This window comes from Onychostoma macrolepis, chromosome 16 (genome assembly GCF_012432095.1).
Source record: "Onychostoma macrolepis isolate SWU-2019 chromosome 16, ASM1243209v1, whole genome shotgun sequence".
In the NCBI taxonomy this organism is placed as follows: domain Eukaryota; kingdom Metazoa; phylum Chordata; class Actinopteri; order Cypriniformes; family Cyprinidae; genus Onychostoma; species Onychostoma macrolepis.
Genome location: NC_081170.1, coordinates 4916377 through 4930415, shown reverse-complemented (window position 1 = coordinate 4930415; position 14039 = coordinate 4916377). Strand labels below are relative to the sequence as shown.

Genomic DNA, 14039 nt, shown 5'->3' with positions numbered 1-14039 from the left:
TACTTTTAAGATACTTTTATGGTGCATTTTGTCATTTTGCCTGATTATGTTTATATAGAGCAACATGGAAAATAGTGTCCAGCATAACCTTCAAAAAAAAAAAAAGAAACGAAAGTCATACAGGTTTGGAGTGACAATATTCATTTTTGGGTGAACTACTCATTTTCATTAATCGTCAAGATCGGTACAAATATTTTACACTGGTCTATTGGAGTATAAGCGAATAAAAAAAAGTGCAAATCATTCTTGTAATCAGTATTTTCTTGTCTTGTTTTCTTTCCACACTAGCAAATAGTTTTATCTTGTTCAAAGCAAAAGCATATTATCAAATTTACGCTTAAAACAACAACAAAAACTGGAAACGGTAAGAAAAATACAATTAATTTAAGATGTATTCCCTGAAAGCTACTTACTGATTTATCTTGATTTACAGATGCTTTATGTTTGCTGGAAAACATGACAAAATACTGATTAAGTAAGTGATTTATTGCACTAGATACATTTACACTGAGAACTTGCAAAGCATAACCTTTTCATCATCAGTCAGTGACAAAGATCCCAAGGACTCGTAATGTATATGTTAAATTGCCGCTGCTGTATGTTCGCAATTACCGCATTGTGCTTTCTAATTGACCAGAAACACGTCATTTCAAATGACTGCAATTTTCCATTTTCATTAGAGCTTTCAAAACATTCAAAAGCACACAAGCATCAGCTAAGAACAAAAACAGGGGGAAAAAACACTCTAACTGGAATAAATTGAAAGGACGAGAAATGAATCTTCTGGCAAGCCTGACATTTTTTGTCACCTTTGGAGAGCTCAGTAAAGCAATTTTTATTTGCTTGTTGAGGCGTCGCCAGACATTGTGCTCAGCACCTTTTGTGTAGCTATCAATAAGCGCGAATCCTCTCTGGATGTTAACTACCGCAAGGGCGTTCTGTCTTCACAGGCAGTATTTGACGCTATCTGTCAAAGGCACAGAGGCGATCTGGAGGCCTGAGTCAATCACTTTGTTTTCAATCGCCAGGTGCACCTCCGGGCGGCACGTCGTCGCTTTTGTACCGTGCAAAAAAAGAAAAAGAAATACCACACATCCGTTTGTGCTTTAGTCTTTTCCTTCTTTATTCTCCCTTCTGTTGCCTGTATAAACTTGGTTAAATCAACGCAATTATTCAGTTGACTTCCATTTGGAGCGCATCTATATTCCACAGGTGATGTCCCACACGCTCTCACGCCCCCGCTATAATCAAAAAGGTTTCCAGCTACGTTAATGTCATCATTAGCAGCCGGCGCTCAAAGAGAGGATGAGCACGTCGCTCAGGGCAGAGAGCAATTTCATGTAAATCAATGGAACGTGAGGAGCCACTACCATAAATAGAGTAACACACGTGTGGGTAAAAGCTAATGTTAACACTTGATCATGGCTAGCAGAAGTGTGTTGTTTGGTTTGCTAGCGACACTAGACTCCATCTGCTTCATTAACGCTGCACTCTGGAAGTTTACTGTATGTCTACATATTGCTGGCTCTTTATTTATTTTTTTTGTCCGTGGTTGCACAGTTTATTTACTAAGCACAGCTGTATTATACTATATTGAAATGGCAAAATAATGTTGTCACCCTATTTCAATTGCTCTAGTTGCACAATTAATTTTTATTAGTAGTAATATAATTGCAGAATTAATTAGTATCATTAGAATATAATATAATTTAATATAATATTTTAATAAAATAAATTATATTTCAATTACATTTTTATTTCAGATAAGTTAATACTAAATATTAAATTAAAATGGCAAATTAAGATTAATGATCCGACGGCAATATTTTATTATTATTAATAATATAATATAATATAATATTAATAAAATGTATTATTTCAGTTTAATGACTATGTTTTACTATAATTGTTTTCATTATAATTTATAATTTTATTTATTTTTAGATTTTAAATGAGTAAAAATACTAAACAATAAATTAAAATGGAAAATTAATGCTGTCTCCTTAATTTAAAATAATGCTTTAATTGCAAAATTTATTAGTAGTAGTAATACAATTGCAGAATGAATTTGTTTTATTAGTAATATAATATATTAAGATTAAGTATTAGATATACTAAATTATATTATTAATAATATAATATTCAAATTATATAGACTGTAATTTAATTATTATTTTTAAATTTTAGATTTGTAAATAGGAAACATTAATATTACCTTGTCGTCACTCTAATTTAGATTAATGCTCTATTTGCAGAATTAAGTAGCATTAAAATACTAATTTAGATTAATTAAAATATAACTATATGGTATTTTAATAAAATGAATACCATTTTATTTTAATTATTATTATTTTATATTTTTTATTGTATATTATTTTATATTAAACATACTAAAAATGAATTGTTAAATACTAATTATTATACAGTATTTGTTGTATAGAGACATTTCTCTTTAAACAGCTTCAGTGCAGTTAGCTTAGCTACTTTTCATACAGGTACTTCAGCACCAACGCTCGGTATTACCGAAACTACATCTTTTTAATACTAAACTGAAGCCAATGATAGCAATCTTTCTGCAGTACTGGCACCAACTCAATTCGCCAACCCTGTGTGTGACTGACAGGTGACAGCAGATGTGTGTCAAAATAGATCTGCCTATTATCATCCCTAATAAAAGGCTGGAATGGAGGTGGAAGGATATCCGACACGTCAGAAACTGAACCTGTGCCTCCCACGTGAGGACCACGGCTCAACATGTCAGACTGTGCGCTAACCACTAAGCCAGGACATTAGCTGCTGAATAATGAGCATCAAAACAATGTGCGTGCATGTTATTTTAAGAATTATTTCAGGAGACAAGACATAAAGCGACAAAGGTGGATCCAGTAATGGACACATGGACCTGCAGTACCTGTGCAGAAAATGCCATGAAAAAAGAATTACGTTGAGTGGTTACCAATAGCAACCCTGTGTGCAAAGCCCACACACTGTAAAAATGAATATAAAACTCCCGGTGATTCATTGAGGCTTTTCCCTTTAGCGGAAATAATCGATGATAACAGGTGTTACTGTCAGAGGTGAGGCATTTGATTTACCCTCTTACAGCACCACCGCACAAGACGGCACAGAAAGGAGGGATTTGATCATTTTCAGTTGCTAATTTCTAGGAGGAGTTAAAAATGGACACTTTTCATTGGTTTTTAAAGAGGTAGTTCACCCCAAAATGAAATTCGCTGGTAATTTACTCACCCTCAAGCCATCCAAGATGACTGTTTTCTTTAGCAGAACAGTAAAGAAGATTTTTAGCAGAAACCGTAGTCCTTGGAGATTGTCAATGGCTACCATCACTTTAGAGTCAAAAAAGCATATACAGGCAAGACAAAATGATTACTCATGGCTCCTGACGATATATTGAGGTCTTATGAAGTGAAATGATCGGTCTGTGCAAGAAACTGAATATTATTTGCAACATTATTACCTGTAATCCAGAGCCTCAGGCAAACAGAGTTTGATTCTTTTCCTTAAACTGACTCTTCCAGACAGTTAATTTCAATAAAAATAATGTTGTCGATAATGTTCAGTTTCTTGCACAGACCGGTTGTTTTGCTTCATAACTCCAAAAGCTTTTATGACTCCAAAAGTGACGGTAGCTGTTGAATTGCATTTTATGAATCACCAAGGACCACGGTTTCAGCTAAAAAATCATATCGACTGTCCTACTTAAGAAGGTCAAAAAAGGTAATCTTGGGTGACCTAAGGGTAAGTGAAGTAACAGTACATTTCATTTTTGGGGGAACTATTTCTTTAATATTGGTTATGAATGTGAGGCTGATCGATACAGTGATTTTATCATTAAGAATGTGCAAATACTCATTTCACATGTGAAGAAGCCATTTACATAGAAATCTTAAGGTAAGGCTTTAAAAAAAAACAAGCCAATTAAATCCAAGGATAAGAGTGAAGGTGAAAAATGACGATGAAAAGATATCAGGAGAAAAAAACAGTAAGATATTGAGTTCTGTACTATAAAATCAAGACTATTTACTCTATACACTGAGAAAATGATGCCGCATTGTTTGGTTGGAGAGAGCGTAAGGATGGCGGCTTTGCTTCCAGCGCCTGTTGATTCTCTCATAGGAGCATTTCTATTAAATTGTATGAGGACACGGCTAGAAGGAAAGTATTCTGTCAACTTGCATCAAGAGATTTACCCGAGATTCGCATTTATTTGAAATTGCATTTCATGGGGGCCTCCACACTGTGTGAACGCTCCTGTATCCATTAGCTCCCAGCACATTTATTTTTAATAAAACCCCCTCAAATCTCTCCGGCTCTGTTGCACAACATAGTGAGTGACTTCTAAGGACCAGCATCCAAACCACCATGGAACTACATACGTGACTTATCTGGAACACTCTACAAATGCAGAAACCCATACAAATAGTGCTCCACAGATTCGACTCACAATTGATTTCAATGAAATTTGGCATTAACATGTTGCTAGGCAAAGATTGTGATAATTGAATTACTTAATAATCATGCCTAAAAATTCACAGCACACACAAATAATAGGTCAAATAATGCAATATTTCTTAACTTTGATGTTAATGTATATATTATATTAATCTATATTAAATATTTAGTATAATCTATATTAAAATGTATAGATATTAACATAAAAATTATAAATACAATTAAATTATTATTTAACTAAAAATTTAGCAATCTAGTAATATCTAAAATAAAATAGCATGTAATTGAAACATATATATTATATACAATTTGAGAAACATAATTAAAATATATAATCTTTGATTAATTTGGATATTTTTTATTTCATTGTTATTAATGTATTTATTACAACATACTGATATAACAATATAAATTTATAAATACTAATATAAAATTAATAATTACTATTAATTAATAATTTCAGTAATCTAGTAAATTTAAAATAAATGAACATTTACTTAATTTCATTAATATATATATATATATATATATATACACACACACACACACACATATATAGAATTATATTACTGATAATATTAATAATATGAATAATACAAATTAAGAAATGCAATTAAAGTATACCTTTAATTAAAGTATAAATTTCTTTATTTTGTTGTCATGAATTCATTTAATCTATTCTAATATTAAATAATATAATATTTAATCTAATCTAATCTAATATAAAATAAAATAAAATAAATACTGCTATGAAAATGAATAAACACTACTAAACATATACAAACACATAAACATATACTTTAAATATTTAATTCATGATATGTCTGATCAGCATTTCTCTCACTTTTTCCTGAACTCTTTTGCAGTGCATTATGGGTCTTGTGGGGCATTTGAGAAGGCCGTAAAATAATTTCAGAACAGCCTGGGATGCACCTAAAATGCTTCCTTATGAGGGCAGCGCACTAAGTTTTGGAACAGAGCCTCTATCTCAGCCTGGTCATCTGGTCATAGCTGATGTCCACGCCACAGGTCTTCCCCAGCAGCAGGGGGCAGTATTGTGCGCACAGACGTGTGGGGGTGTACATACCGACACATGTTGGCACAGTGCCGTTCCATTGAGCCAGTGTGTTGGGCACTGCCTCACACCTGATGGCACTGGCACCATGAAGAGTGTAACCTGGGTTACACTCGAAAAGCACCACCGTGCCCAATCCAAAGTCATTCCCAATGCGCTTCCCGTAGCGAGGCTCGGGCACGGAGCTGCACTGGGAAGCGCTAGTCCTCGGAACAGCTGCAGAAATGCAAGAAGAAAAAACAAATATATACTACCATTCAAAGGTTTGGAGTCTGTAACATCTTTTGCATTTTTTGCACACACAGAAAACATGTTGTGCACAGTGTACATATTGCATACTGCAAAAATAGCACAAGTAACTTCAAGTTTACAAGAGATTAGTTGAGAAGTACAAACCTTGATACACAAAATGAAAACCTTTAGCTGTGTTTGGTCCCTCGGTTTTGAACCTGATGCTGATTTCATTGGCAGAGCTCAGCGGCAATGGCTCTCCTATCAAATGAGAAAGTTGAGGAAGTGAGGAAAAGAAAAACAGTTCTGTTATCTGTCTGCAGCAACAACAACAGCATAAATGAGACCATCAATAAATCTGCTGAGTGCTGCCACATCGACAGGGTTAAAGGAAATCATGTTTCTTCAGTATACCAACAAGAGGTTATACCAAAGTTCTGAGGCTATGAGTAAAAATGTGTGTTGCATCTTTTTATATTTTTAATACAACATATTTTATTATAACTATACACAGTATCGGAATAACTTGAGTGAAAAGTTGAACTGAAAAAATTAGCTTTAATGTCACTCTAATATAATATAATATAATAATATAATATAATATAATGTAATTGTCACGAATCTGGTTCATGCACTTCCGCTCCCTCACCACCAGAGGTCACACGCTCATCACATGGACTCTTGCACTTCACCATCTAACTACATTTCCCATCATCCATTGCACAGATATCACAGCTGTCACCAATCACTCATTGCACTAATCACACGCACACCTGATCCTACGCACACCCTATCACACACTCTATTTAAGCCTTGGACTTTCTCTGCCTCACTGCCGAATATTGTATGCGTTTACCGCTCCCCTAGCCGTATCTACTCCACAGAGCCCTTGTCAGTATCATAGTCTTGGATTACCTGTTCACCTGTGTTTGTTTTTAACCGTGTTTCCTGGATTAACCCTTTCTGTGCCATTCCGTGTTTCTTTTCAGTTCCTGTATTGTTCTGTGTTTTTCACTCCCCTAGTGTTAGCTGCGATACGGAACTTTTGTTGTTTTCTAGTCTGTGTTCCTAGTGTTTACCCCTGTCTCCCTGTTCGGACTCAGATTATTTCCCTTGCCTGGATTATAGCTCGTGTACCTGGATTATCTCTCTGCCTTGCCCCATTGGATACTGTTCGCCGATCGTCGACCCATGCTTGCCCTAGGTTTACTCTTTGTCTTGTCCCTGCCATACCTGTTTGCCATTGTTTTGACCCTGCCTGTATTTATGACCATGCCTTTAAATAAAAGCTTGCACATGGATCCGCACGTCTCATGTCTCGTCAGCCACGTTACAAAATACTCGGCCACACGAGGATCCAGCATCTTTTCTAACGGACCCTGGTCAGGTATGGACCCATTCTACCAGCTGCTCGATCTACGACAGGGGAGTTCATCCATCGAAGAGTACGTCACTCAATTCTGTGAGTTAGCGTATATGATTCCCTTTGAGGTTGTATTAAAAGACATTTTCCGTTTTGGATTGAGTGAGCCAGTGAAGTCATGTTTACCTGAGGGGAAATTTAACTGCAGTTTAACGGATTTTTTGGACTATGCTTTACTGTGTGCTGGCTCTTTGTTCACTGTGGGTGTTGCAGAAGAGGAACGCGACACCGCGTCTAATATGGTAATGGCGGACGCACCAGATCCCGTTCACAAAATGGCGACCACCACAACACCCTGTCATGTCATTGCTGCCAGTTATGAATCAAGTCAAGTCACAGTTGATCTTCGCGAGTCAAGCCAAGTCACAGTTGATCTTCGCGAGTCAAGCCAAGTCACAGTTGATCTTCGCGAGTCAAGCCAAGTCACAGTTGATCTTCGCGAGTCAAGCCAAGTCACAGTTGATCTTCGCGAGTCAAGCCAAGTCACAGTTGATCTTCGCGAGTCAAGCCAAGTCACAGTTGATCTTCGCGAGTCAAGCCAAGTCACAGTTGATCTTCGCGAGTCAAGCCAAGTCGCAGTTGATCTTCGCGAGTCAAGCCAAGTCGCAGTTGGTCGTCATGAATCGAGTCACGTCTCAGCTGTTTGTCCAGAGTCACAGCAGCACGTCACAGCTGCTCGTCCAGAGTCACCGCAGCACGTCCCAGCTGCTCGTCCAGAGTCACCGCAGCACGTCCCAGCTGCTCGTCCAGAGTCACCGCAGCACGTCCCAGCTGCTCGTCCAGAGTCACCGCAGCACGTCCCAGCTGCTCGTCCAGAGTCACCGCAGCACGTCCCAGCTGCTCGTCCAGAGTCACCGCAGCACGTCCCAGCTGCTCGTCCAGAGCCGGGTCACGTCTCCGCTGACCGTCCAGAGCCACAGCCCGTCACGGCTAACACAGAGATCATCAAGGTCAGTCTTCCATTATACTGGTTTGATGTCTAGTTTGAGGGATGTACCGCTGGTGTCTGCACGCGCAGCTGGTATCCCCAAACCCACTCACTCTAATCCTCCTGTTCTTTTGCATATTCCCCTGTCCGAAGCGCTTCCCCTGATGGGAATCGCTTTATGTTGCGTTTGGGCTGCGTACACCACTGCAGAACTGCCCGAGGTGGCGGCACACGCTGCAGAACCTCCAGAAGCGGCGGGGCTCGCCTCAGCCCCTTGTATGGTGGTGGCGCCCTGCAATGTTCTCTCAGTCTGTCGAGTTGCGGTTGAGGAGACTGTTACCACTGTAGAACTTCCAGAGGTGGCGGCAACCGCTGCAGAACCTCCGGAGGTGTCAGTGGTATCCACTCATCAACTCTCGTCTTGCTCTGCCACGGAGGCTGTCCTTGATTCCTCGTCCTGTCCAGTTTCGGTCAAGGAGGTCGTCCCTGAACTCTCGTCCTGTCCTGTCATGGCTATGGAGGCCATCTACGAATCCTCGTCCTGTCGTGTCGCAGTCAGAGGGGCTGTTCCTGAACTCTCGTTCTGTCCTGTCACGGCTATGGAGGCCGTCAATGAACTCTCGTTCTGTCCTGTCACGGCTATGGAGGCCGTCAATGAACTCTCGTCCTGTCCTGTCGCAGCCAGAAGGGCTGTCCCTGAACTCACGTTCTGTCCTGTCACGGCTATGGAGGCCGTCAATGAACTCTCGTTCTGTCCTCTCATGGCTATGGAGGCCGTCAATGAACTCTCGTTCTGTCCCATCACGGCCAAGGAGGCCGTCTGTGAACTCTCGTTCTGTCCTCTCACGGCTATGGAGGCCGTCAATGAACTCTCATTCTGTCCTCCATCCCTCCCCCTGTTCCGCCTCCGCTCCACCTCCCTCCTGGATTATAGACTGTGTGGAGCGTCTGGAAGCCGCTCTTTGGGGGGGGGGGGGCTCTGTCACTAATCTGGTCCATGCACTTCCGCTCCCTCACCACCAGAGGTCACTCGCTCATCACATGGACTCTTGCACTTCATCTACCTACATTTCCCATCATCCATTGCATGGATATCACAGCTGTCATCAATCACTCATTGCACTAATCACACACACACCTGATCCTACACACACGCTATCACACACTCTATTTAAGCCTTGGACTTTCTCTGCCTCACTGCCGAATATTGTATGCGTTTACCGCTCCCCTAGCCGTATCTACTCCACAGAGCCCTTGTCAGTATCATAGTCTTGGATTACCTGTTCCCCTGTGTTTGTTTCTAACCGTGTTTCCTGGATTAACCCTTTCTGTGCCATTCTGTGTTTCTTCTCAGTTCCTGTATTGTTCTGCGTTTTTCACTCCCCTAGTGATAGCTGCGATATGGAACTTTTGTTGTTTTCTAGTCTGTGTTCCTAGTGTTTACCCCTGTCTCCCTGTTCGGACTCAGATTATTTCCCTTGCCTGGATTATAGCTCGTGTACCTGGATTATCTCTCTGCCTTGCCCCATTGGATACTGTTCGCCGATCGTCGACCCACGCTTGCCCTAGGTTTACTCTTTGTCTTGTCCCTGCCATACCTGTTTGCCATTGTTTCGACCCTGCCTGTATTTATGACCATGCCTTTAAATAAAAGCTTGCACATGGATCCGCACGTCTCATGTCTCGTCAGCCACGTTACAGTAATGTAATATACATGTGTTAAAATAATATAAACCCATTACTAGTCATGTGTTACGTAATCAAATTACTTTTTTCAATTTACGCATTACTTGAAAATTTACAACAAAATATCTGAGTTACTTTTTCAAATAAGCAGTTACAAAAACAACTTCAGTTGAACATCACGTTTGTGTTTATTTATTTTTTTTATTGCTTAAATAAGGATATTATTATTCATTTACTTTTTGCTAGCAAGCCCAGCCCAGTTGACAAAAAAGTAACGCAATGCATTGCTTTTCGTAAAATGTAACTAAGTAATGCAGTTACTTTAATGCAATATTGCAATGCACTGCTTTTAAAAGTAACTTTCCCCCAACACCAAATTTAATATATAATTTTAATTTAATGTTTAGTATGTGATATTTAACGTTTAGTATTTATAATATAATAAACTGAAATAAAAAACATTATAATAATAATGTAAAAATATTATTATTATTATTATTAAATGTATTGAAAAAGTATTATATTATTAATTAATTTAATTAGATTACTAAACTTTTTATACATTATATTATACTATACTATATAGAAATAGTGCAGAATCTAAAATAATTTTATTTCTTTATTAATCCTAACAGTTTATTTTCATATTTAAATGGTCAAAAAGTCCCAGATTTTCAATGTGGTTTCAGATTTCTGAATCCCAGCCGCATGTCAGAAGCACATTAACAACAACACGACATTCAGCGCAGCGGAACAGTTTTGGGAATGAGATCTGACTGCAGCAGTCCTTCATGTGATTTAATGTCATCTCGTCTCGGCAGACGTGCCTTTAGTTGGTCACACACGGTGGCGGTAAACAAAGCCTTTTACCTGAATGAGAGCCGTGCACAGAGGTGAGGAGCGCAGACTCTGTTGAGGGCCCGTCAAAGATCTCCAGCACATCATTAGGGGTCGTCTGGAAGAACATAAACTGGCCGAAGAGAACTGTAGTGAGAAACAGAGGGAAAAAACAGAGTCTTCTTAAAAAACATTCACTGTTGTTTACTGGCCGTAACTCATTTGCTTTAGTATATAAGACCTGATTACTGTGTATTTATATCCATGCAGGTCAGTATAGCATCTCTACAAATTTTTCATCAGCTGGCATCACTTCCCAAAGGAAGGTTTTTTTTTTTTTTTTTTGCTGAGATGTTGCTCTTTCATAGAATGAAATCGAGTCAGCTTGAAATCAAACATGACTTTATTAGTCACCGCTGGCAAGATGAGGGTTTAATAAAAGTTAGCTGTTAATGCAGTAGTAACACAATTTCTTTTTCTTTCTTTCTTTCTTTCTTTCCTTAAATCAGTGCTACATGAAGAGAGAATAACAGCTGTGGCAAGCTGTGTGTTTTTTTTTTTTTATAAAACTACAGCGGGTAAAGTTTCTGCTGGCAAATAAACAGGATATTGTGGTGCAGGTTACAGAAAAATAATACAATTGTTCATTTACTTATATTACTAACAGCACAACACTGATTGAAAATCTGCAAATTATTCTTTAGCTGTTGACATGCAGTGATAGATGAATGTGGATAGATCATTTTAAATCACAAAAATTCGATGAGACTTGGTTAAGTTCATATGGAGATCTCAGCCTATTTGTTTTGTGTATTTATTTATTCATAGAAATAGTATTTCTATTATTTTAAAATAAAAAGAAAAAATGTTATTCTTACCTATAAACTACTTTTAAAAATCAGTTATATTTGCCTAACTAACTAATGTTAGTAGTAGTAGTAGTTAGAAGTGTGATACTGTATATGGTAAAGTATGGTTTATTTACTTTATTTACTCGTAGAAATAGTATTTTAAAATAATTTAAAAAATAAAATAAAATAAGCATATTACATTTAGCTCATTAATGATGCATTGATTTTTATTCTTCCCAATAAAATAATACATTTTATTACAAGTAATTTATATGTTAATACTATTCATGCATTCAGTCATTCAGAAATGCAACTGATATGTTAGACATCTCTTTTGTGATGGTACTTCTATATGGGTTGAAGGCATACCAGAAATGGTGTTGTCTTTCAAAGGGACCTCGGGTGAAACAAGTAGTCCTAGAGCTAATAAAACTTCCAGTATATGACACCTTCAACAATATAGCTCATATTTCTGTCCCCCCTTATAGCAGTGCTCCCAACACAATCATCACTTATTGAATTTAGCAGTAACCAACTCTACCGAAGTCACAGCACAAAAGCCCTAACAAGAGATTCAAACTTCTGCAGGGAAATGCAATAAATTAATATTGCAACTCTAAATAAAGCTATAAACCAGCAGAGGAGTCGATACTCAAACTCTAAAGAGAGTAAGTGAATCTGGTTCGCCCGAGGGCCTCGCTACAGAGCCTGCCTTCAGGCAATCGCCGTACATTAGACAGATGATAAAACACTATAGAACAGAGCACAAGGTGAGAAAAACAGAGCCATATGTTTGTCATTTCCTATGAATAATTCACAGTCAAACTTGCTCGCTCTTTTTACTTTCAGGCGTTTAAAAGAAATATATTTCCTGTAATTGGACGAGGTATGGTAGTTGCACATTTGTTTCGTTTGAAAGCAGCAGCACATATTAAGACAATTTCAGCAATACATGACATTAACCTGAGGAGGTAAAGCAAAGAAACACACAAAAGACTGTATAGGACTGTAAGAAATAAATCTGTAAAATAACAGAAAAAAGTACTGGCAGCTCATTATCGGGACATTATTTTACTGACAACCCTTAAAGAAATGCAAAATTCAAAATACAGGTAAAAAAAACCTGTAAAAAATTTTTTAGTCTAACTTTCTATAATTTGAAAAGAAAAAAGAAAAAAATATCACAAAATGTAATACTTCAGTTTCATTACAAAAAATAAATAAATAAATAAAAAATAAAAATTCTTAAAATTTTTCCAGTAAAAATTATAAAAATAGGACACATTTAGGTAATAATAATATTATATCCTTAAATATATTTTGCTTCTTAAGAAACATTTGGAATAGTTAATATATATTGTGTGTATGTATATATACACACACACACACACACACACATATATATATATACACATATACTGTGTATATATATATATATATATATATATATATATATATATATATATATATACATACATACATACATACAGGTGCTGGTCATATAATTAGAATATCATCAAAAAGTTGATTTATTTCACTAATTCCATTCAAAAAGTGAAACTTGTATATTGTATTCATTCATTACACACAGACTGATATATTTCAAATGTTTATTTCTTTTTTTTTTAATGATTAGAGCTTACAGCTCATGAAAGTCAAAAATCAGTATCTCAAAATATTAGAATATTTACATTTGAGTTTCAATTAATGACCATCCCTACAGTATAAATTCCGGGTATCTCTTGTTCTTTGAAACCACAATAATGGAGAAGCCTGCTGACTTGGCAATGATCCAGAAGATGAACATTGACGCCCTCCACAAAGAGGGTAAGTCACAGAGGGTCATTACTGAAAGGTGTGGCTGTTTACAGAGTGCTGTATCAAAGCATATTAAATGCAAAGTTGACTGGAAGGAAGAATTTGGGTAGGAAAAGGTGCACAAGCAACAGGGATTGAGAAGCTTGAGAATACTGTCAAGCAAAGCTGATTCAAACACTTGGGAGAGCTTCACAAGGAGTGGACTGAAGCTGGAGTCAGTGCATCAAGAGTCACCACCCTCAGACATCTTCAGGAAGAGGGCTACCAAGCCACTTCTGAACCAGAGACAACGTCAGAAGCTTCTTACCTGGGCTGTGGAGAAAAAGAACTGGACTGTTGCTCAGTGCTCCAAAGTCCTCTTTTCAGATGAAAGTAAATTTTGCATTTCATTTGGAAATCAAGGTCCCAGAGTCTGAAGGAAGAGTGGAGAGGCACAGAATCCACGTTGCTTGAGGTCCAGTGTAAAGTGTCCACAGTCAGTGATGGTTTGGGGTGCCATGTCATCTGCTGGTGTTGATCCACTGTGTTTTCTGAGGTCCAAGGTCAACGCAGCCGTATACCAGGAAGTTTTAGAGCACTTCATGCTTCCTGCTGCTGACCAACTTTATGGAGATGCAGATTTCATTTTCCAACAGGACTTGGCACCTGCACACAGTGCCAAAGCAACCAGTATCTGATTTAAGGACCATGGTATCCCTGTTCTTAATTGGCCAGCAA

The 14039-nt window shown here is 37.7% G+C and overlaps 1 protein-coding gene across 2 annotated transcripts in view; it reads right to left on the bottom strand.

Annotated features, from left to right (window-relative positions):
- csmd3a (CUB and Sushi multiple domains 3a) overlaps window positions 1-14039 on the bottom strand; it is a 288864-nt gene that overhangs the window by 106229 nt on the left and 168596 nt on the right. For both annotated transcript variants that reach the window (XM_058747031.1, XM_058747032.1), the window contains exons 32-34: window positions 10687-10800; window positions 5945-6040; window positions 5561-5764 (exon numbers count right to left, since the gene is read on the bottom strand). In XM_058747031.1, coding sequence (XP_058603014.1) covers window positions 5561-5764; window positions 5945-6040; window positions 10687-10800 — 414 coding nt within the window. The remainder of the gene's footprint in view (window positions 1-5560; window positions 5765-5944; window positions 6041-10686; window positions 10801-14039) is intronic.